General features: G+C 42.6%; 1 protein-coding gene across 27 annotated transcripts in view; it reads left to right on the top strand.

Annotated features, from left to right (window-relative positions):
* The window catches only part of KMT2C (lysine methyltransferase 2C), a 327,313-nt gene that overhangs the window by 235,967 nt on the left and 70,385 nt on the right, over positions 1-20,961 (top strand). For 17 of the 27 annotated variants that reach the window (XM_043541577.1, XM_043541576.1, XM_043541573.1 and 14 more), the window contains 7 exons: positions 36-145; positions 5,477-5,542; positions 7,502-7,720; positions 9,868-9,996; positions 13,346-13,465; positions 16,206-16,336; positions 19,144-19,330. In XM_043541577.1, the coding sequence (XP_043397512.1) occupies positions 36-145; positions 5,477-5,542; positions 7,502-7,720; positions 9,868-9,996; positions 13,346-13,465; positions 16,206-16,336; positions 19,144-19,330 (962 nt within the window). The remainder of the gene's footprint in view (positions 1-35; positions 146-5,476; positions 5,543-7,501; positions 7,721-9,867; positions 9,997-13,345; positions 13,466-16,205; positions 16,337-19,143; positions 19,331-20,961) is intronic. The other 10 variants (XM_043541582.1, XM_043541579.1, XM_043541584.1 and 7 more) reach the window with 3 other exon arrangements.

A 20,961-nucleotide genomic window follows, 5' to 3' on the forward strand; every position in this document is an offset into this window, starting at 1 on the left:
TAAATTGTATTCCCCCTCCCCCATTTAATTTCTAGATGGATGCATGCAGTCTGTCAGAATTTAAACACAGAAGAGGAAGTGGAAAGCATAGCTGATATTGGTTTTGACTGTACCATGTGTAGGCCGTACATACCACCAACAAATGGTAAGAGGACTTTTGAAACCGATGACTTGGCAGCTGTGCACAATGCTATACAGTAGGTTTGGGAATGTTTTTATGGTTCTGTGCTATGGTTGGTAAAGTCCTCGATCATTGCAGAACGGAGGCTTTCCAATTATTAGAGGCTAGTTCTTTAGCACCCCATAGTGACTGACTGTAGGAGCGCCATTGCAGCATCAGGAAAGATTTAGCAGATTGTCAACGGTTGAGTTATGTGATATAGAGGGGGAATATGACCAGTTTGTTGAAGATGGGTTGGGTTAATATCCATAAACCCTATGTGAGCCGGAGATCTGTTTCAAATCATGGTGTTGGGAAGATGAAACACAGCTCAACTTCCCAGCTGTCAGCTGGGAAAAAAGAATTCCTATTCCTTAAAGATATTTGCACAAGAATCTCGGCTTCTAGTTCCAGACAGGGCAAACCTCTCTGAACTTAACGCTTCCAGGCCTTCTGAGGTAGCAGTAGTAGTATCCAGAGTGTACGTGACCTTTTCTCTATCTTAGACAATTACACACTGCTAATGCCACCACTTCCGCCCCCAGAACTTTGTAGCCAGTTCTTTCTTGACTACCATCAGTGAAAGAACTCTCTGCTGGAGTAGCATCCAAATCACTTAACAGCTGCAGCCATGCTCTCTCCCTATTACAGTATTGCCAACCTGAAGAGATAAAAAATCATGAGTTGGACTTCCTTAAGAGATCAAAAGTCATGAGTCCAATCCCCCAAAATCATGAGACTGTTCCAAAAATAATGATTGAAAAAAAAATGAATTGGAGTACGGGGGGTTGTCTGTCATTTGATTTTTGAACCCCTCCCCACACCCATCCCCTGTGTGCGTGAGCAAGTGAGACAATATTGTCAAACTTCAATCTCTCGAGTTTATTGGGAAAGTGATTTTGGTCTCTGCTGAAGGAGCGCTCACCTCCACGTCTGCCCATCCCCACCCCAGCAATTCATTCTGCTCCCCTCAGTCCAGACTGCACCCCATCAGTTCAGCTCTCCCGCAGTCAATTCCCCATGTCCCCTGTCCCTCAGTTCTGCCTCCCATCAGCTACCTCCCCCCCCTTAGTTCTGCCCCCCAGCTTCACCTGTGCTTTTACTGGGGTTCTTCAGCCTCTTTTCCCAGGCCTTGGAGGGCTGCAGCGGGTCCCCTACTTCCCCTTCTAGGCAGAGAAGGAGCAATTCCTTCCTAGGCTGGGTGTTCCAGGTGTGGGGGAGGAGCAGAGGTGCCCTCCTGTCGCTCACAGGTGATGGGGGAGGAGGGAGTGGAGCTGCCCTGGGCTCTTTACATCCTTCCTTCCCCCTGCCCTTCTGTGAGAATGGCTTTGGGCTGCTGAGAGGATGGAGGAGAGCTCTGCCTGGAGCAACACTGATTGGTTATTCTGCCCCAGGAGGCTGGTAAGTGAGTCAGAGAGCCAATCAGGGGGCTCATATTAGCTAGAGGACTATAGCTTCACATCTTATCACAAGACTGGCTCCAGTCCCAGCCAGAATTATATCATGTGAAAAAATTGCACAGGTTGGCAACACTATTGTCTTATTACCCATTCTTTTATAGGACTGACTGACTGATTTCTGCTGCTGATGGTTCTTCTCTTCCTTTGTCGTTCTCCTTGACCACACTGCAGCCTTTGGCATTGTGGGAAACCATTCTGTCTTCTAGAACCACCCCATAATTGTGCAAGTGTGTCTGCTTCTCTCCTGCCATGGTTCTCCTATATATTGAACCATTTTTCATTTGTCCCTGGTGGCAGTGAAACCTCTGCCCTAGAGCTTGTCTTCGCTGCTAAAATACCTGTGATTTTATTTCGGGATAACCGTCACATGTGAGCTATCCCAAGGTAGAAACACAGTGAAGACAAGGCACATCAATTTTACCATGAGATAAACTTGCCAAGGTTAGTCCTATATTTCCACCTGGAGTTGACCGCAGAAAGCATACCTCGCAGTAAAACTAAAGTGCCTTATCTTCACTATGTTTTTATCTTGGGGTATGTCAAATGTGTTAGTTACCCCGAGGTAAAAAGTACCGGGTTCTTTTAGCAGTAAAGATAAGCCCTAAGACTGCTCTTCTGGAAGGTTAAATTTGCAACCTTCTGCTTTGTTCAGTCTAAGGCTATGTCTATACTGCAGAGTTTTGTCAGCAAAAGGCAGCTTTTGGACACAAAACAGTGGAGGTGCACACACTGCAATGCCACTTTTGGCAACAAAATTCTTCAGTTTTGGCAACAAAATAAAACCACCTTGACAAGAGGCATAAAGCTTTTTGTGGCAAACTTAAAGCGGCAAAGTGTCAGATGCTGCTGTTTGTTTTATTGCCATAACTGGCCTCCCCCAGTATCCCACAATGCTCGCCATGACCGCTCGGTTTACTGTTTTGAACTCAGCTGCCCTGCCGGCATGCACCCCTCTCCTTTCAAAGCTCCCGGAAGTTCTGACAGCTGAGTATGCAGCTCAGCTCCAGCAACAAAGAGCAAATCATTAACATGGAATGCTCCCGCTCTGTGAACAAAGAGGCAGGCAGGCGGGGCGGATGTGTGTGTATGTGAGAGACTGCTATACTGGCAGAGCCAGGGAGGGAGGCCGGGGCTGATGTCGCGGGTCTCCTCTTCCCCCTGCCTTGGGACTTGCTTCCCGCAGCTGTCTGAACTTAAAGACAGCATGCCGACACACTCACTCTTCCCCAACACACACTCTGTTTCTGTTTCTCCCATACACGCTCATGCTCCCTGTCTCACCCTCTCTCCCCTCCTCCCTCCCACCCCCCACACTTGAGTTGAAAAGCGGCTGACAATCTAGTAGGGTGCCTGTGGAATGATGGGACTGAGAAACCTGCATCATGTGATGCTGTACCTTCCCCATAAGGCATTACAAACCCTTCCCAAAGCATCCTGCAGCCAGTTGCACAGTGGGATAGCTACCCACAGTGCACTGTTCACTGTGTCGATGCAAGAGGTGCTAGTGTGGATGCGCTCTGCCAACACAAGGAGCATAATGTGTACGTGCAATAGCAGTTTAATTAAAGCGGCGTTGCTTTTGGCGACAAAACTCTGCAGTGTAGACATAGCCTAACTGCTCTCTCGGTCATCCATCTGTACTCTGAGCTTAATTACCTTTTTTCCACTGATACTCAACTCTACATATCTTTCACCATCCCTAAAGACTCCTCCCTAAACACCTTCTTTAGTTCTCCCCTTCGGCAAGAAGAATATCCTTGAAGACCATTCCATTTCTGTCTCCATCCTCAATTCAGATCTGCCATTTCTCTCTATTATCTGTATTAATCTTCTTATCTCAGTTATCTGTAAATCTGTCTATTGCCACTGTCAAAACATAATTTGTTTGTGCAACTTCCTTGACTTCGTCTCTAGAGACTTCACCTTTGCCATCAACTGTTTGACTATTGCACCTCTTTCCTAATTGACCTCCACAAGCCCCAAGTCTCCACACTGCAGCATGTACACGAATACCACTGCCCACTTTCTTGCTTATCAGTGAAATATATCAAATCACCCCATCCTAAATCACCTCTGTTGGTTTCCTGTTTACTTCTGTTCCAGTTCAAAGTTGCCCTTTTTGTTTTAAAACACTCTGTGGACTAGATCAGTTGAGCTCATATGTGAAGTCTGACTCTACTGACCTTCCCACTCCACTCATTAGTATCTGCCTGCTTCTGTCCTTTCCTGTAGTCTCACTGGAGCTACTTGTGCCTTTCCTCCTGCGGCTTTCCTGTTTTCCCTCTATCTCATCACTTCAAAACCTATTTCCAAATTTCATCTTCAAATGTATCTTTTCTTCCTTACTTTTTCCTGTTCACTTTTGACTCTTGTGTATGTCACTTAATTTCTTCCACTGTTGGGGGATTGTTGATTGATTACTTTAAGTTATTAATCAAAGTGCTTAGCTAATTATTTTGTGATTTTTACCATATAGCATTCTCAGATGGTCTGTAATTCTGGCATAATATAATTAAAGCTTGTATAAATGACACTGACAGAAAATAAAGTTGTGTTGCATAAGTGTATTATTCCATGATATTTTTAAGGGAGTCTTGTTGATTTGTTCAGGCCAAACTTTCACTGGTCTTAATTTTTTGAATATTTTCTATGAGGATTATTCTCTAGATTCTAAATATTTTCCTTTTTATTAATCTATTCTCTATTTTGATAAGAAAATAAAAAGCTGCTATTTCAGCAACTTATATGTAAACACATAAGCTGACTTCAAGATCCATAATTGTGTGTATGCAGAGATAGGTGGTTTCTTGTGTAGCTAGGTCCCAAATCAAATAGAGACAACTACATTCTCCTCCATCTATTCCTTCTGCATGGCCTTCTAGGGTTGCCCCATGTAACATTTCATTCTGGAGGTCACAGAAACCTAGATAACAGGAAAGGAGTGGTCATAAATATTATATTAAAATAATATGGGGAAAAAGTACTTCCAAGCCCCAAAATAGTATCCCATAACTGTGGATCTCCTTGTTTGTTGTTTATACAACACCATAGGTGTGCATGGTGCTTTACAATCCTTGGTCTGAGTTGGTGACAGTCTAAATCAGTCACAAGAGCAGACACTATCTCTGCCATACTTGGTAGATAGATGTTTCCCTCAACCCACTAGCATCATTTCCAGATTGAGTTTCTGCCAATTCACTTTTATTCATGTTCCTATCTTGAAAAATGGTCTAACTGCTCCATCTGAGTTTTACAAGAGACCTAGAGTAGCATGTTCTCTGTATTAGAGCCTCACTTTCTCTCACAATAGCCTCACATACACATTGTACAATAAGACTGACAGGATAGAGCCCTCTGAAATCCCACATGAGGGAGCTCTTGGGGACAATGAATGATTGACCAGTGCAGTCCTCTGGGAATTCTTTGGAAGGAAAGAAATCACTGTTCTGTGGTACCACCCAGCCCAGCCATAAGGTACAATCAGGTTGGCAAAACCTTGCTGTCACCAGCCAACTGCTTGACACTGTAAAAGATTCAGTATACTCACCTGCTCATTGTCCATTAATAGGAGATCACAGCCAATGTAGTCTCCCTACCATACTTGGGTCTGGGAAATCTGAGTGTTCCCGATGACCCCAGAGTTGCTTGTTAGCCATCTTTTCAGTGATGTTGGGAATGCAACCAGAGTAATCATTTTATTTTTAAGGTTCCAGGCACGTGTTGCCAATAATATAAAAGAGTCTAAAAAAACGTTTAAATGAAAATTAGTTGACATTGTCACCTTAAATCAATTCTGCACTATCCCAATAAATGAGTTATTTGATTTTATTACAATTCACTTAATTTTATTTTTCAGTACCTTCCTCAGACTGCTGTGACCCATCAATTGCATCTCAGATTGTTTCAAAAGTAAAAGAACTAGGTAATTTTTTAAAAAATGCGTAATATTTTGATTATCTAGAATAATTTTAGGTGATATTTTTATTTGGAACATAGAGATTGTTTTCTCTATGATTTTATCATAGATGCCCCACTAAGAATCTTTTATCATTATAAAAGGTATAAGGTTTATTGTTTCCCTTGTCCTCCCTTCTCTAGATCTTCTATTATTTGTCACACCCAGTTTGTTACAATTGTCTTAAATTAGGCACTGAGCCTGCAAAAATTTAAGCACGTGCTTAACTTGAAGCTCATGAATAAACAATAAATAATCCCATTGATAACAAGTAATCTCATTTTAATCATTGGGGCTATTCATGTGCTTTAAAATTAAGCATGTCCATAAGTGATTGAAGAATCAGGACCTTAGCCTGTAAACTGCTTAGGGCTTCCTGTGTTTGTAAAGTGCCTAGTACAAGATGGGCCCAATCTTGACTGGGGCCTGTGGGTGCCACATCAATTACTGTTGTTTGTGCATACTAGCACCTGGAGGTCTCAATCAAGCCCCATTATGTTTGATGCTGTACTTGCATATAGTAAAAGTCGGTACCTATTACAAGGAATTTCCTGTCTTAAAAAGAGTTTGCAATCTATAAAAAAAAAAAAAAAAGATACAACAAAACTGTTGTACAATACAATGAATAAAAATGTTCTTGTAAATATTTGGGTTATTTCTTCACTAGAGAAATATATTTTTAATAAATGATTATATGCACAAACCACCTGTAGATGGGCCCTTTTGGGATGTTGTGTAAGAAGACATTTTTGTTCATTTGTTTAAAAGGAGTGAATGTTACTGTTTGTCATATTGAAATATCTGTAAGAGCTATGTTATCCAGAAGGTATTTAATTAGCCTCAATGGTGATTACCATTATTGTGCTGTTTGCCTTTGTATCGCCCCTGAATGAAGGTTACCAAACTTGGACTCTGCTGATCGCCAGAGGAAATGAATTTGAGTCAAGGATCCCTGCCTACATTGAGAACTAGGGATTGTCAGCACATGCTTATCACCACACCTTAATAGCCTTGTCACGTCACTGGAGAGAGGCAGTCTCACAGGTCTCAAGAAACCTGGGTTCAATTCCTGGCTGAGAGTTTGTCTACAGTTGAAATGTTGCAGTGGCGCAACTGTAGACAACCACTGTAGCGCCTCAGTGTAGACACTACCTACACCGACAGGAGGGGTTCTTCCATTGGCATAATTAATCCGCCTCCCTGATAAGTGGTACCTAGGTCAACAGAATTCTTCTATCGACCTAGTGCTGTCTGCACCAGGGATTAGGTCAGTTTAATTACGGCACTTTTTTCACCCCCCACAAGCAACATAGCTGGGTCGACCTAACTTTTTAGTGTAGACCAGGCCTCACCCACAGACTTCTTACCTGACTTTGGGAAAGTAACTTAATCTACCCTGATCTTCAGCTCCCCTTCTGCAAAATGGGGGATAATTCTTCCCTACCTCACAAGGGTTTTGTGAGGATAAAATCTATTAACTGTCATGAGACATTCCAATACTACCATGCTTGAAGACCACATAAGTATCTAGATAGACAGGTAGCAGAGACCAAAAATATAAGACTGGTCTAGTTATATGAGTATGTCAGGTAGGAGTCCAGCTCTGGATACCTTTCGAAGACATCAGCTGCTGTAATGCAAACATTCTTTTTAATGAGTTCTTGCAGTGTGTCATGTTGTGTTACTGTATTTGACATTACACTGTAAATTATAAAGCTTTGTCTGTAATTTATAAGATAGTGTCAGGTACCTCTGTATTATTTATACTGATATCCTTCAAGTTCTAGTGCTTAGAATCTATCATGTTTTGACATTCATGTGAATGGTTAACTCTTTAAAAGAAGTGTTCAAATAATTCATCCAAGACTTGAGTCAAAGTATAAAGAGTTTTTTATATTCCTGTTATGATTCATGTAATTTGTATAGACCCACCGAAGACATATACCCAAGATGGAGTCTGTTTGACAGAATTGGGGATGTCTCAGTTACAGAGCCTCACTGTTACAGTACCAAGAAGAAAACGGACAAAACCAAAGCTTAAATTGAAGATAATAAACCAGAACAGTGTAGCTGTGCTACAGACACCACCAGATATCCAGTCAGAGCATTCCAGAGATGGAGAGATGGATGACAGTAGAGGTAATGGTCAGTATGTGGCATATTTTCAGTTTGATATTTGTTGCAATACATGCATATATTTGTACCTGTGGCTGTATTTTAAATGTATGGTTTACTGCTCATATAGGTGCTTCTGTTTCACTCTCGTGCTAAATGGTTAAGATGGACTAACTGTGCAAAACATGATTGTCAGTGTTTGTAGCTGTCCATTTCAAGGAGTTGGACCTTCCTATTACTTTTGTTCATGTTTCATCTATTCCATAGGCACTGACTCTGTGGGTGCTCCAGCCCCGGAGCACCCATGGGGAAAAATTAGTGGGTTCTCTGCACCCACTGGCAGCCAAGCTCCCCTCACCCCCCGCCCCACCTCCTCCTCCACCTCCTCCCCTGAGTGCACTGTGTCCCTGCTCCTCCACCTACCTCACAGCGCTTCCCACTGTCAAATAGCTGTTCAGCAGCGCTTAGGTCATTCCAGGAGGGAGGGGGGAGGAGTGTGGACGCGGCGCACTCGGGAGGAGGCGGAGAAGAGGCAGGGCAGGGACGGGGACTTGGGGGAAGGGGACAGAATGGGGGCTGGAAGCGGGCGGGGACTTGGGGGAAGGGATGGAATGCGGGCGGGGCAAGGGGGTGCAGGGCCTGGGGGGCAGTTGAGCACCCACCGGGAACAGTGGAAGTCGGCCCCTATGAACTATCCCATACAGAAACCATGTCTTTAAGACTAACAGCAGGGGCAGCACAGAAGGTCTGACTGCCCTTCCATAGGACACCAGCGCTACAACTGAAAATTTTGCACACTATGGGGAGTACACAGCGCACTCTGAGACTCTCAGATCCAGAGCAAATGCTGTTAGAAAGTTTTAGCCCCAGGGCTTAACAAAGAGACATCCAGACTTCCTGGCTTCTTTCAAATGTGATGCTCAAAAGTAAGGGTGAGATGGCATAAAAGGGTACTCAGGGATAGTTGAATTTCTTGATGGGGGGGGGGGTCTCAACTCATCCTTCTCTAGATACAAAGAGGATCTGGGGAGGGCATGGAATTGCCATTTCTGACAGAGAAGAAGTTGTTGACCCCAGTCGGAAGCAACACATTCTTTTACTTCCCTGGCCAAGTGAGCTTTTGTTTGACTCCATAATCCCAGACAGGACAGAAATTGGATTGGAAAATGGATTGCATAGTTAATTTGTATCTGGTTTAAGTGGAGTTCACTGTACATCCTGATAACTGTATTGTGGACTGTCAAGTTAATCCTAAACCTGAGGAAAGGGTTACTAAATACAGGTGTGAAAGTCAGGAAATAAATTACACAAGTGTCTATTGAAAGTGGAATGCAGACACCCCACCTCACCACACTCTGAAATGCTTTCTGTTTATGCAACATTGTCTTGCTGTTAATCAGATTAAATGTCGTAAGAGGCTTTTTGTAGATATAGAGAGTTCTTGAGATAGAGTGATTTAACTGTAGTATGGTGTCATGTTAAGTTGTTGATATAAGTAGCAAGGCAGTTGTTTGATTGGCATATTTTTAATCGTGATCTGTTGTTGGCTGGAAGAAATGTGTATTTCTGGATGACAACTCTGCTTTTCTGGCACAGTGGAACTTTCTAACATTAGAGTAAAGCTTGTCTGTGTGGGAGACAGAGCTTTCTCAGGGGAGACCCAAGACCGTGGAATGAACTCTCAAAAAACTGAGGACCACCCCAAACCTCACCACCTTCTGCTCCAAGTGCAAGGCTCACTCTTTTGACCTGCCTTCTCTACAGAAACAGAGAGCAATGTGTACATTTAACAAACAAACAAGAAAAACAACTCAAAATAGAACCCTACCTAAACAAAATACTACATTGCACACATAATTACCCCTTTGGGAAGAAGATGAGAAAAAACAAACTGAATATGACAGATGTTAGTCACATCACTTAAAGCGCTACTTCAGAGCCCTCAGATCCTACAGTGATGAGGGAAGTATAAGAAACTCAATAGAATAGAGCTATGCAGAATCACAGATTCATGTAGATGGAACATTTTACCACTATACACACCCCTGCATTCTCAGTTTATCACAAGGAAAATCTAACTCCCTTAGATGTTTTTGAAAATCCCACTCTATATAGGCTATATGCAAGCATTTTCCTCCTCCTTTTTGGTTTAGTTTATAATTCTGTCTTTTCTCCAGAAGGTGATCTTATGGACTGTGATGGAAAATCAGATTCCAGCCCAGAACGAGAAACTGTGGATGATGATTCTAAGGTGACAGAAGGAGCTGATGGGGTCAAAAAGAGAAAGAGAAAGCCATACAGACCTGGTAGGGTACATAATGTAGAGCATTTTGTATCAATTTGTTTGTCAAGTTTAATTTTTCTACTATGTAAATATTCTATTAATTTAGAAATAGGAAGGCTAAACAGCATGTTTAGGAAAGGCTTCTTTGGTTGGTTCATTCCTCATTGTGCAATGTAGTAGTTTCTTCTATTATGGTTAAAAGTAATTTACTGTCTGATTATCCAGGTATGTTTTCTCAGGTTGCTGCACAGCAACAGTCCTGCCCTTCTGCTGTAAGTACTGGTTCACAATTCAGATTTACAGCCAGTTATGGATTATTTAACTTGAGAAAAGAAAGCACTGTGCTTTTCTAATTGGATATATATGTTGCAGGTAAACGTACATATATGCTGTATTGTATAAAAATGTGTATCTATGGCTCAGTGAAGTATGTGTGTGAGGCTTTTTGCTTCTTTAAAGAGAATACTTTTGTAGGTATCTACTACCTGTTTTCTGAAGTGTGTGATAAGTAGGGCCCTACCAAATTCTCGGCCGCAAAAAACGCATCACGGACCGTGAAATCTGGTCTCCCCCATGAAATGTGGCTTTTTGTGTACTTTCACCCTCTAGTATAGTATAGAGTAAAAGTATACAAAAATCAATAGTGTTTCTCAAACTGGGGGTCCTGACCCAAAGGAGACTGCAAGGCTATTGTAGTGGGGGGTCGCGATCTTGCCACTCTTACCACTGCACTGCATTCAGAACTGGCCACCCTTACTTCTGCACCATACTGCCACCCTTACTTCTGCACTGCTGCTGGTGGCGGCGCTGCCTTCAGAGCTGGGTGCCTGGACAGCTGCTGTCCAGCTGCCCAGCTCTGAAGGCAGCGCAGAAGTAAGGGTGGCAATGCTGCAATCTCCCTACAATAGCCTTGTGACCCCCTCTTGGGTTGGGACCCCCAGTTTGAGAAATGCTGACTTAAGAGCCATTGTGATCATCTAGTCCGACCTCCTGCACAATGCAGGCCACAGAATCTCACCCACTCACTCCTGCGATAAACCTCTCACCTATGTCTGAGCTACTGAAGTCCTCAAATCATGGTTTAAAGACTTCAAGGAGCATAGAATCCTCCAGCAAGTGACCCGTGCCCCATGCTGCAGAGGAAGGCAAAAAACCTCCAGGGCCTCTTCCAATCTGCCCTGGAGGAAAAGTCCTTCCTGACCCCAAATATGGCGATCAGCTGAAACCTGAGCATATGGGCAAGATTCACCAGCCAGATACCCAGGAAAGAATTCTCTGTAGTAACTCAGATCCCACCCCATCTAACATCCCATCACAGGCCAGTGGGCCTATTTACCATGAATATTTAAAGATCAATGAATTGCCAAAATCCTATTATCCCATCATACCATCTCCTCCATAAACTTATCAAGTTTAATCTTAAAGCCAGATAGGTCTTTTGCCCCCACTGCTTCCCTTGGAAGGCTATTCCAAAATTTCACCCTAGTGATAAGGGTAAGTTTTTCATACTGTCTGAAGATGGTTCAGACTCGTATGCAATTCAGTTGTCAGTTGTTGGGTGAATCAATCACCTTGCATTTATTGATAGTCTTTGTAGTTACAAATACTTATTGGACAATTGGAGCAAAAATATTTCCCTGAAGTTTTAAATAAGGGTGGGGTACGGAACGGGATGGAAACAGCATGTTGAGAGCTCTTTTTGTTTAGAATATCAGCAGGTTCAAACATCACTGGGATTTTCAGGCTCTTAACATCTAATTTTTAAGTTCTCGACCATATTGACTTCATAGGCACTGACTCTGTGGGTGCTCTGGGGCTGGAGCACCCACAGGGAAAAATTAGTGGGTGCTCTGCACCCACCGGCAGCCAAGCTCCCCTCCCCCACATCGCACCTCCCTCTGAGCGTGCCGCATCCCCGTTTCTCCGCCTACCTCCCAGCATTTCCCGCCCAGGCGCCGACGAATTGGCAGCATTAGCACGCTCTGGGAGCCGGGGGGAGCGGGAACGTGGTGCACTCAGGGGAGGAGACGGGGAAGAGGCAGGGCTGGGGCAGGGATTTGGGGAAGGGGTTGGAATAGGAAGGGGGCGGAATTGGGGCAGGGCCTTTGGGGAAGAGGCGGAGCAGGAGTGGGGCTGGGGGCAGAGTGGGGTTCGAGCACCCACGGTAAAGAGGGGAAGTCGGCGCCTGTGATTGACTTTACAAATTGCATCCTTGTGATAACACAGACTTTTGGCTGCAGTAAGGGTTCCATGCTGAGAGTCCTAGACAATTGTGCTATCAGAGATAACTCAGCCAGTGGCCCCCCTTACTCTAGAGCTAATTTGCACACAGCAGTTTTATGGTTGTCTGAGGGACACTGCACAGAGGGTGGATTACCTTGTCCAAATGACACAGTTCTTCAAAACCACCTAAACAAGAACCCCAAATACACTTTACCCCTCATTGCAGCACACATCCCTCATTTTGCCACCCACACAAATCTTCTAACACAACACAAGTCTCACACAAATCAGCACAGACCTCCCAGCACAAAACAACCCTCACATAAATCAACACAACTCTCATAGAATATCAGGGTTGGAAGGGACCTCAGGAGGTCATCTAGTCCAACCCCCTGCTCAAAGCAGGACCGATCCCCACTAAATCATCCCAGCCAGGGCTTTGTCAAGCCTGACCTTAAAAACTTCTAGGAAAGGAGATTCCACCACCTCCCTAGGTAACGCATTCCAGTGTTTCACCACCCTCCTAATGAAAAAGTTTTTCCTAATATCCAACCTAAATCTCCCCCACTGCAACTTGAGACCACTACTCCTTGTTCTGTCATCTGCTACCACTGAGAACAGTCTAGAGCCATTCTCTTTGGAACCCCCTTTCAGGTACTTGAAAGCAGCTATCAAATCCCCCCTCATTCTTCTCTTCTGAAGACTAAACACCCCAGTTCCCTCCTCTCCTCATAACTCTCCCAGCATAACACACACATTCGCCAACCCTCACTTATACTTACCCGAAACACATAGCTACACGTCATCACCAGTACCAATATAAATGTGTTTATATTGGTGTAACTTACGTATAGCCGTATGGGAAAGAGAATAATCCATACCAGTAAAAGACACATTTTATACCAATTTAACAGTGTCCACACTAAGGAGTTGTACTAGTAGATCAATAAAAAATTGACATCCATAACCAATGTAGTTATACCCATACAAACTGTGTGTGTAGACCAGGCCTTAAGGAAAATATTTCTGTGTTTTGAAGAAGTCCTTGTATGTGGGCAACCAAAAAAATGTCCTCATGGCTTTTTCTTTGTTTCCATTTTTATCTGGGAATGTAATCTGCATCTGCTTGCATTTTTTTTCTTTGATAGGTATTGGAGGATTCATGGTACGCCAGAGAAGTCGTACAGGGCAGGGTAAAACTAAGAGATCTCTCTCCAGGAAAGATTCTTCCGGCTCTGTTTCTGAGCAGTTGCCTAGCAGAGAAGATGGTATGTACTAACATTTATTTGTTTGTAAATTATTGCCAATGCTTAATTTAGAAAAATGATGGAACTAGTTTTTTATCTGTTGCTGTCAGGAGATTATTGCAGTGGAGAAATGGTTACATGATTAATGTTGTCACCTCATTTTATGAATTTGGCTGCTATACTAATTCATTTGTATTTACAGCAGTGTCTAAAATTCACAAAGAGACAGAACTAGAAATGTCCTGAAACACTAATAAAATGTTTCAGGTTACTGAGACACAGCTAAGAGAAACAGTGTGCTCTAGTAGAGTGGGCACTGTACTGGGACTCAGGAGATCTAGGTTCCATTCCCAGCTCAGCTACTGACCTACTGTTATAGCTTGGACCCCCTACTGACAAATGGTTCCATTTGTTTGTATAACATTTGTACTACATGTAAGGGTATGTCTACCTTTAAAACGCTGCGGTGGTGCAGCTGTGCTGCTGTAGTACTTCTGTGTAGATGCTACCTACCACCACAGGAGGGCTTCTCCCATTGGCATTGGTAATCCACCTCTTCCATCAACCTAGCACTGGTCTGCCCAGGGGTTAGGTCGGAATAGCTACGTCTCTATGGGGTGTGGATTTTTCACACCCCTAAGCACTGTAGCTATACCATGAGTGTCTGCTTTGTAAATATTCTTTTAGTTTGGAATAGGATGTCTGCTCAGCCTGCTGTGAAAAACTTCCTTTGCCTGTTCCTTACATACTGTAGCATATGGGCCCCTCTTTTATAACCTTCATACATTGCTTTAACACCTGATAAGGTGTTAACTGCATTCAGGTGGCACTTCCGTAGTTTGATAGGTCATTTTTTCACACCTTAGCAGCAGGGCCTGACAAAGGGCACTCAACAACGTGGCTAATCAAAAAAACTGATTATATCATGAGAATAAATGAGGCCCTAAAACAATAAGTGTGTGTGGAAGGGGGTTAATTATCCTAGTTTTATTCATTTAACAGTTGCATCTGTCGTTGATATGTTTATAAGAAAGTATGGTATTTGCATCTGTTTGAATATCATAAACACTTTTCCAGACCCCTTCTGTGGTTGAGATACCTTCTTTTCTGAGGGTGGATTTTATGGACTGTAGAACTTGAGTAACTGTTCACTAATGTGAGAAAGGGCTGTATAATCTAGCCCAATAATTCTCACCTAGGGGTACACAGAGGTGTTCCAGGGGCTTAATCAGCTCATCTAGATATTTGCTTAGTTTTACAACAGGCTACATAAAAAGCACTAGTGAAGTCAGTACAAACTAAAATTTAACAGAGATAATGACTTGTTTATACTGCTCTATATACTAGACATTGAAATGTAAGTACAATATTTATATTCCAGTTAATTTATTTTATAATTATACAGTAAAAACGAGGAGGTAAGTAATTTTTCATTAATAGTGTGCTGTGACACTTTTGTATTTTTATGTCTGATTTTCTAAAGCAAGTAGTTTTAAAGTGAGGTGAAACTTGACAAATCAGACTCCTGGAAGGCGTACAGTAGTCTGGAAAGGTTATGAACCACGGACCCTTAAATATTAAATCATATATAATATAGCCCTTGAACTGAAGTCAGCGTGACTGCTTGTGGAGCACAGGTGCTAAACTCCTACAAACTGATTATTAGAACCTGATCCTCACGGCTTGTCTACATTGGCACTTTACAGCGCTGCAACTTTCTCGCTCAGGAGTGTGAAAAAAGGAGGTTGTGGAAACTCCTTCATTGGCGGTTTTCAAAGGGAGGCTGGATAGGCACCTGTCTTGTATGATTTAGATGCAGCAAATCCTGCATCTTGGTTTTAGGAAGTCTCTGCTTTTTCTAAGATCCATGAACTGTAATGTATGGTTATGGTCAGAAAAGTGACTGTGTAAAAGTGGCACCTCCTTTTGCAATGGACCTGTTCCCTGCATACATTCCAGGTCAGCGCTGCTTGATTTCTTACTGTTACCATTGCCAAATTAGCATAAGTAGGAGAGCTGGGCTGGATACTTTTCTGGCTTATGAATCATTTGGTAGGTCTACACTTACGGCGACGTATAGAGTGCAGACTCTGCATGCCCAGCCAGCCTGCGTATAATAGCAGTGTAGAAGGTGAGGCACTGCTTAGGCAAGTAGACTAGAGTGCCCTACATGCTTGAACCCCAGAATGCGTAGCCTGCATGGCTGTCTACATGCCCAAGCAATAACTCTCCCCATCTACGCTGCTGTTTTTAGCAGTATAGACTCCTGCTGCCTCCCAGCTGCTGGAGCCTTTCTGCGCCACAGTGAAAAACTCTGGCAAGTAGGAAAGGCTCTGGCAAGGGGAAGCAGTGAGGAAAGGATCCCTGGAGCCAAAGCCCACAGCCTCCTCCCTGCCAGAGCCTTTCATTGCCCCATGTAGCTACACACCACAGTATGAGTGTGGATGCAACAGGTAGCTACATGAACCCTACCCTCCACCACAAGTGTAGGCAAGATGATTAACAGAATTGTCACTTCTCAGCTTTATTTAATTACGTTTCATTTTGAATCAGCAAATTCAGTATGGGAATTGAGAAACAACAAAGATGCAATCCCACAATACCATTTTTACAGAGACCCTTTTCAGAGCAGAACTGTACTTCAGAGAGTTAGACTGCATAGTACATATCGTTCCTCTTAAATAATAAACATCAGATGTGTATAGTGGGCCAGAGATATAAAGAGAATTGTGATGTATTTGTGCATGAATGTTGTTTTTAGGTTGGACTGAACAGCTGCCAGATACACCGGTTGATGAGTCTACTCCTATTTCTGAAAATACTGAGAAAATAAAAAAGCGTTACAGGAAAAAGAAAAATAAACTTGAAGAAACCTTCCCTGCATACTTGCAGGTACAGTCATTGCTATCCATTATGTGCTATTTAAAACTAACGTTTGCATGTGTTGAATAAACTGCTAATATATTTAAAGTATAAATGTTCGCTTTCTGATATCTAATTTATCACTCAGTTGAAGTGGCTTTTGAATAAGGAATATATAATAAAAGCTACTCTTTGTAGCTTCTGTAATGAGTTTATTGCACACACCAGGGACTCCCTGCATTCCTTCATTCCCCTCCCACAAGCTCTCCAACCCTCCCATCTCCCTCTATTTTAAGGACTCTGTGCAACTCTCCCCACCCCTCCCTCATGCCTGGACATTTGTGTGTCCCCCATTGCCCACTCTGCCACATGTGAGGGTGCCTTCTTCCACACACCCTATGTGCCCCCACTTCCCGCCTTTCCCTCCTGGTAGGGGTTCTGTGTGTTGCACCCATCCCCCTATGCCAGGGTCCCCCAATCTTCCCCCACCCCCATGCTGTGGGCTATGTTCAAGCCCCCTTTGCCCCATACCCTTCCTTCCTCTTCTCTCCCCCCCCCTTACCCCCCCTATTATTCTTCTTTCTGTCTGAGTGATAAGAAAGAAGTAATATCTTTTAATGGACCAACTTCTATTGAAGAAAGAGAGACAAGATTTCAAGCTTACATAGAGCTCTTCTTCAGGTCTGGGAGTGTCACAGCTAAACACAAGGTGGAATGGATTGTTTAGCATAAGGGGTTGTCTGCACTGCAACTTTCTCGCTCCGGGGTGTGAAAAAACACTCCCCTGAGCGCAGCAGGTTCCAGCACTGTAAAGTGCAAGTGTAGACAGTGCACCAGCAGCTCCCTCAGCCCTGGTAGCTACGCCCCTCATGGAGGTAGTTTTTAATGTAGCGCTTTAACATTGCCAGTGTAGACTAACCCTAAGTAGTTAACCCATATTTCAAAGTTTCAGAGTAGCAGCCATGTTAGTCTGTATTCGCAAAAAGAAAAGGAGGACTTGTGGCACCATATTTCAACGGACCATTCAAAGTGAAGTGGCCCATTAACACCTCTCCAGTCATGGGGGGAAAGAGATGGGCGGATGGGGGCTACTGGGTTATAGATTGTTGTAATAAACCATAAATCCAGTGTCTCTATTAATTATTTTCATAACTAGAACAGTTATGAACTTACATTCCCAGGCTTGTCTGTTGAAGGTGTTATGCAGGTTTCCTTTGAGGATGAGGTCTGAGAGATCAGATTTTAGAGTGATCATTTTGTGAAAAGTGTTCACCCACAGGGGATATGGTGTTTTTGTCTTTTATCATTTTTCTGTGTGAGTTCATTCAAGAGCATAGTCTGGGAGATAAGTCATTCAGAATGTGAACAATGGTAGACAGAGATGAGATAGGGGTATTGTTGTGCTGGACGGTGTTAATGGGTGCCATCAACCAGAGGTGGATCTATAGACAATTGCAGAGGTGCTTGGAAGCTCTAACTGTCCCACACAAATTTTCTCCTGATTTTCCCATCAAAAGATTCTGGCCATTGATGCCTAGAATGTGCCCTATGAAACTTTGGAATTGATTGGATGCAGTATTTAATTCAAAAGTTGTTGAGTTACATGCAGACAGACAGAAAAATGCTGCCACATTGAATACAAGGCTTTCACAAGCTTGGGCAACTATCTCTCTGTCTTCCAGTCCCTTGCTTGCTTGAGCAATAACACTCAAATTACATTCTGTATTTTTTCCCTCCGAGTACACTGAAACACTGCACCTTCAATTTGCATACTTGCATATACTGAATACTGTCAAAAGGCTTAGTCAGATCTTGGTATTATTACATTTTCTTTACAGAAACATCACAGAATATTATTTGATGAGGAAAAAATACTCTGTATTCATGGCAGGGAGAAAATCCTTGAATTAGAACTTCCTCTTATTAGAAGGGATGGATTGGTTTTTTTACTTAATCTGATTCTTGGGAAACATAGACTACCTCTTTAGCTCTTGTGTGTAGGTTCTGACTTCATTAAAGCAGAGAATAACTGAAATTTAAAAATAATTTTAATTACATTTCTAACAATTAGAGCTTAAAATGATAGGGGTTTCTAGGGCCAAATGAGGAGGTGACAATAAATAAATTAAAAATACTGCAACTGATAAATTGGTTTTAAGATTGTCTAGTCTGTTGACCAGTCAGTGGGTTCCTGATGTACTTTTCCTGAGTCAGCTGCAAGTGAATGGCAGCTATTATACAGTGTATGTAAGTCTGCTAATGAAAATGAACAACTTTATGCTCCATGAAGAAAGAGGTTTTGTGTTGCAGCTCCACAGTGCGATGATTTCTGCTAATTGTTAACCATTCAGAAAAGATGGATGGTCGGTGGTTAGAACACTGGCCTGGGACTCAGGAAACCCATGGTCAGTTTCCTACTCTGCCACAGACTTCTTGTGTGGCTTTGGTCAAGTCAGTCACTAGGATCTCCTTGCCTCACAGTGATGTTTGTGTGAGGATAAATACATGAAAGATTGTGTTGTGCTCAGATACCAAGGGGATATGTTGGTACCTAAGGAAAGTTTTTTGGTATGTTTTTTTTCTTATATAACCTAAGATGTGAATTTAAACTGATGTGGTTGTACCAGTGTAACCACTACTACCCTCCACCAGTGACACACACACACATGCCTCCCCTCCCCCTTCCAGAGTGGACACTCTTATACCAATATAATAGTGTCCATATGGATGCTATATAACTATATTGCTATAACTAGTAAAGCTTTCTTATGTAGACAGATAGATATAAAAATTTCCCTAAATAGACTGACTTTAATGTATGTTTGTCTTCATTACAGGAAGCTTTCTTTGGAAAAGATCTCCTAGATATCAGTAGACAAAGTAAGATGAGCCTAAATAATTTATCCGAAGAATCACTTCTGATGTCGTGTAAAACTAATCAGACCACCAATTTTCTAGATCCATCTTCCGACCCACTGCTTAGTTCAGCCTCTACTCCAGCTCAAGCAAAACTGGGAGCTCAAGGTATACCAAGCTAAAGTTAGTGATAATTCAGTCATGTTTGGTTTTGTTGTTATAGGAGCTTTCGCATGCTTTTGTGTGTTCGTTTTTAACGTATACACTTTCTAACATTCTTTAACTTAATATTATAAGACAAGTTAACATTATATTGGGTGATAAGCCACAATTGGGTGTTCATTCTGGAGTCACTAATACACAGCTGCAGGCCTTCCACTGACTTGCCTTATACATGTTCTAATAAGACTCCTTGATTTTAATTTGCATGTTTTCAAAACACTTAGAAACAGGGTAGGTGTATCTTGTTTTAGGAAGACAAATCCTTCATGATGGAAGGCTACAGTAGACTAATTGGAAAACAACATTAAAAACCTGTTCTTTGTACTGGTGAATATTTATTTTAAAGTTATTATTGTCTAATTTTTAGTATTGATTATTTTAGGTTCCCAGACTACTCAGACTTTTGGGGATTCTTTTTGCCTTTATATTGTCCCCCATGAGCCTGAATGCTCTTTCAGGGTGCAGTTTGTAGCCAAAAGGCAGCTTTCTACTGCAAAAGCTAAACTGGGAATGTTATTTTAACTTGATGGATAGTGAGTCTTGAACATGGCTGGAGCGCCACAAAGTGCTGCTGAAAGGCCAGCTTCACTCAAGGGAGCAATCTCTCTTTTTCCCAACTGTCCTGCTACTTCAAGAATTCTTTTTCTAAATGTCTCATAGGTATGTCAGGTTTCAGAGTAACAGCCGTGTTAGTCTGTATTCGCAAAAAGAAAAGGAGTACTTGTGGCACCTTAGAGACTAACCAATTTATTTGAGCATAAGCTTTCGTGAGCTACAGCTCACTTCATCGGATGCATACTGTGGAAAGTGTAGAAGATCTTTTTATACACAGAAAGCATGAAAAAATACCTCCCCCCACCCCACTCTCCTGCTGGTAATAGCTTATCTAAAGTGATCACTCTCCCTACAATGTGTATGATAATCATGGTGGGCCATTTCCAGCACAAATCCAGGGTTTAACAAGAACGTGGGGGGGGGGGGGGTGTTAGGAAAAAACAAGGGGAGATAGGCTACCTTGCATAATGACTTAGCCACTCCCAGTCTCTATTCAAGCCTAAGTTAATTGTATCCAATTTGCAAATGAATTCCAATTCAACAGTCTCTCGCTGGAGTCTGGATTTGAAGTTTTTTTGTTGTAATATCGCAACTTTCATGTCTGTAATCGTGTGACCAGAGAGATTGAAGTGTTTTCTGACTGGTTTATGAATGTTATAATTCTTGACATCTGATTTGTGTCCATTTAGTCTTTTACGTAGAGACTGTCCAGTTTGACCAATGTACATGGCAGAGGGGCATTGCTGGCACATGATGGCATATATCACATTGGTGGATGTGCAGGTGAACGAGCCTCTGATAGTGTGGCTGATGTTATTAGGCCCTGTGATGGTGTCCCCCGAATAGATATGTGGGCACAGTTGGCAACGAGCTTTGTTGCAAGGATAGGTTCCTGGGTTAGTGGTTCTGTTGTGTGGTATGTGGTTGCTGGTGAGTATTTGCTTCAGGTTGGGGGTCTGTCTGTAGGCAAGGACTGGCGTGTCTCCCAAGATTTGTGAGAGTGTTGGGTCATCCTTCAGGAT

This window comes from Chelonia mydas, chromosome 2, assembly GCF_015237465.2.
Source record: "Chelonia mydas isolate rCheMyd1 chromosome 2, rCheMyd1.pri.v2, whole genome shotgun sequence".
Classification (NCBI taxonomy): Eukaryota; Metazoa; Chordata; order Testudines; family Cheloniidae; genus Chelonia; species Chelonia mydas.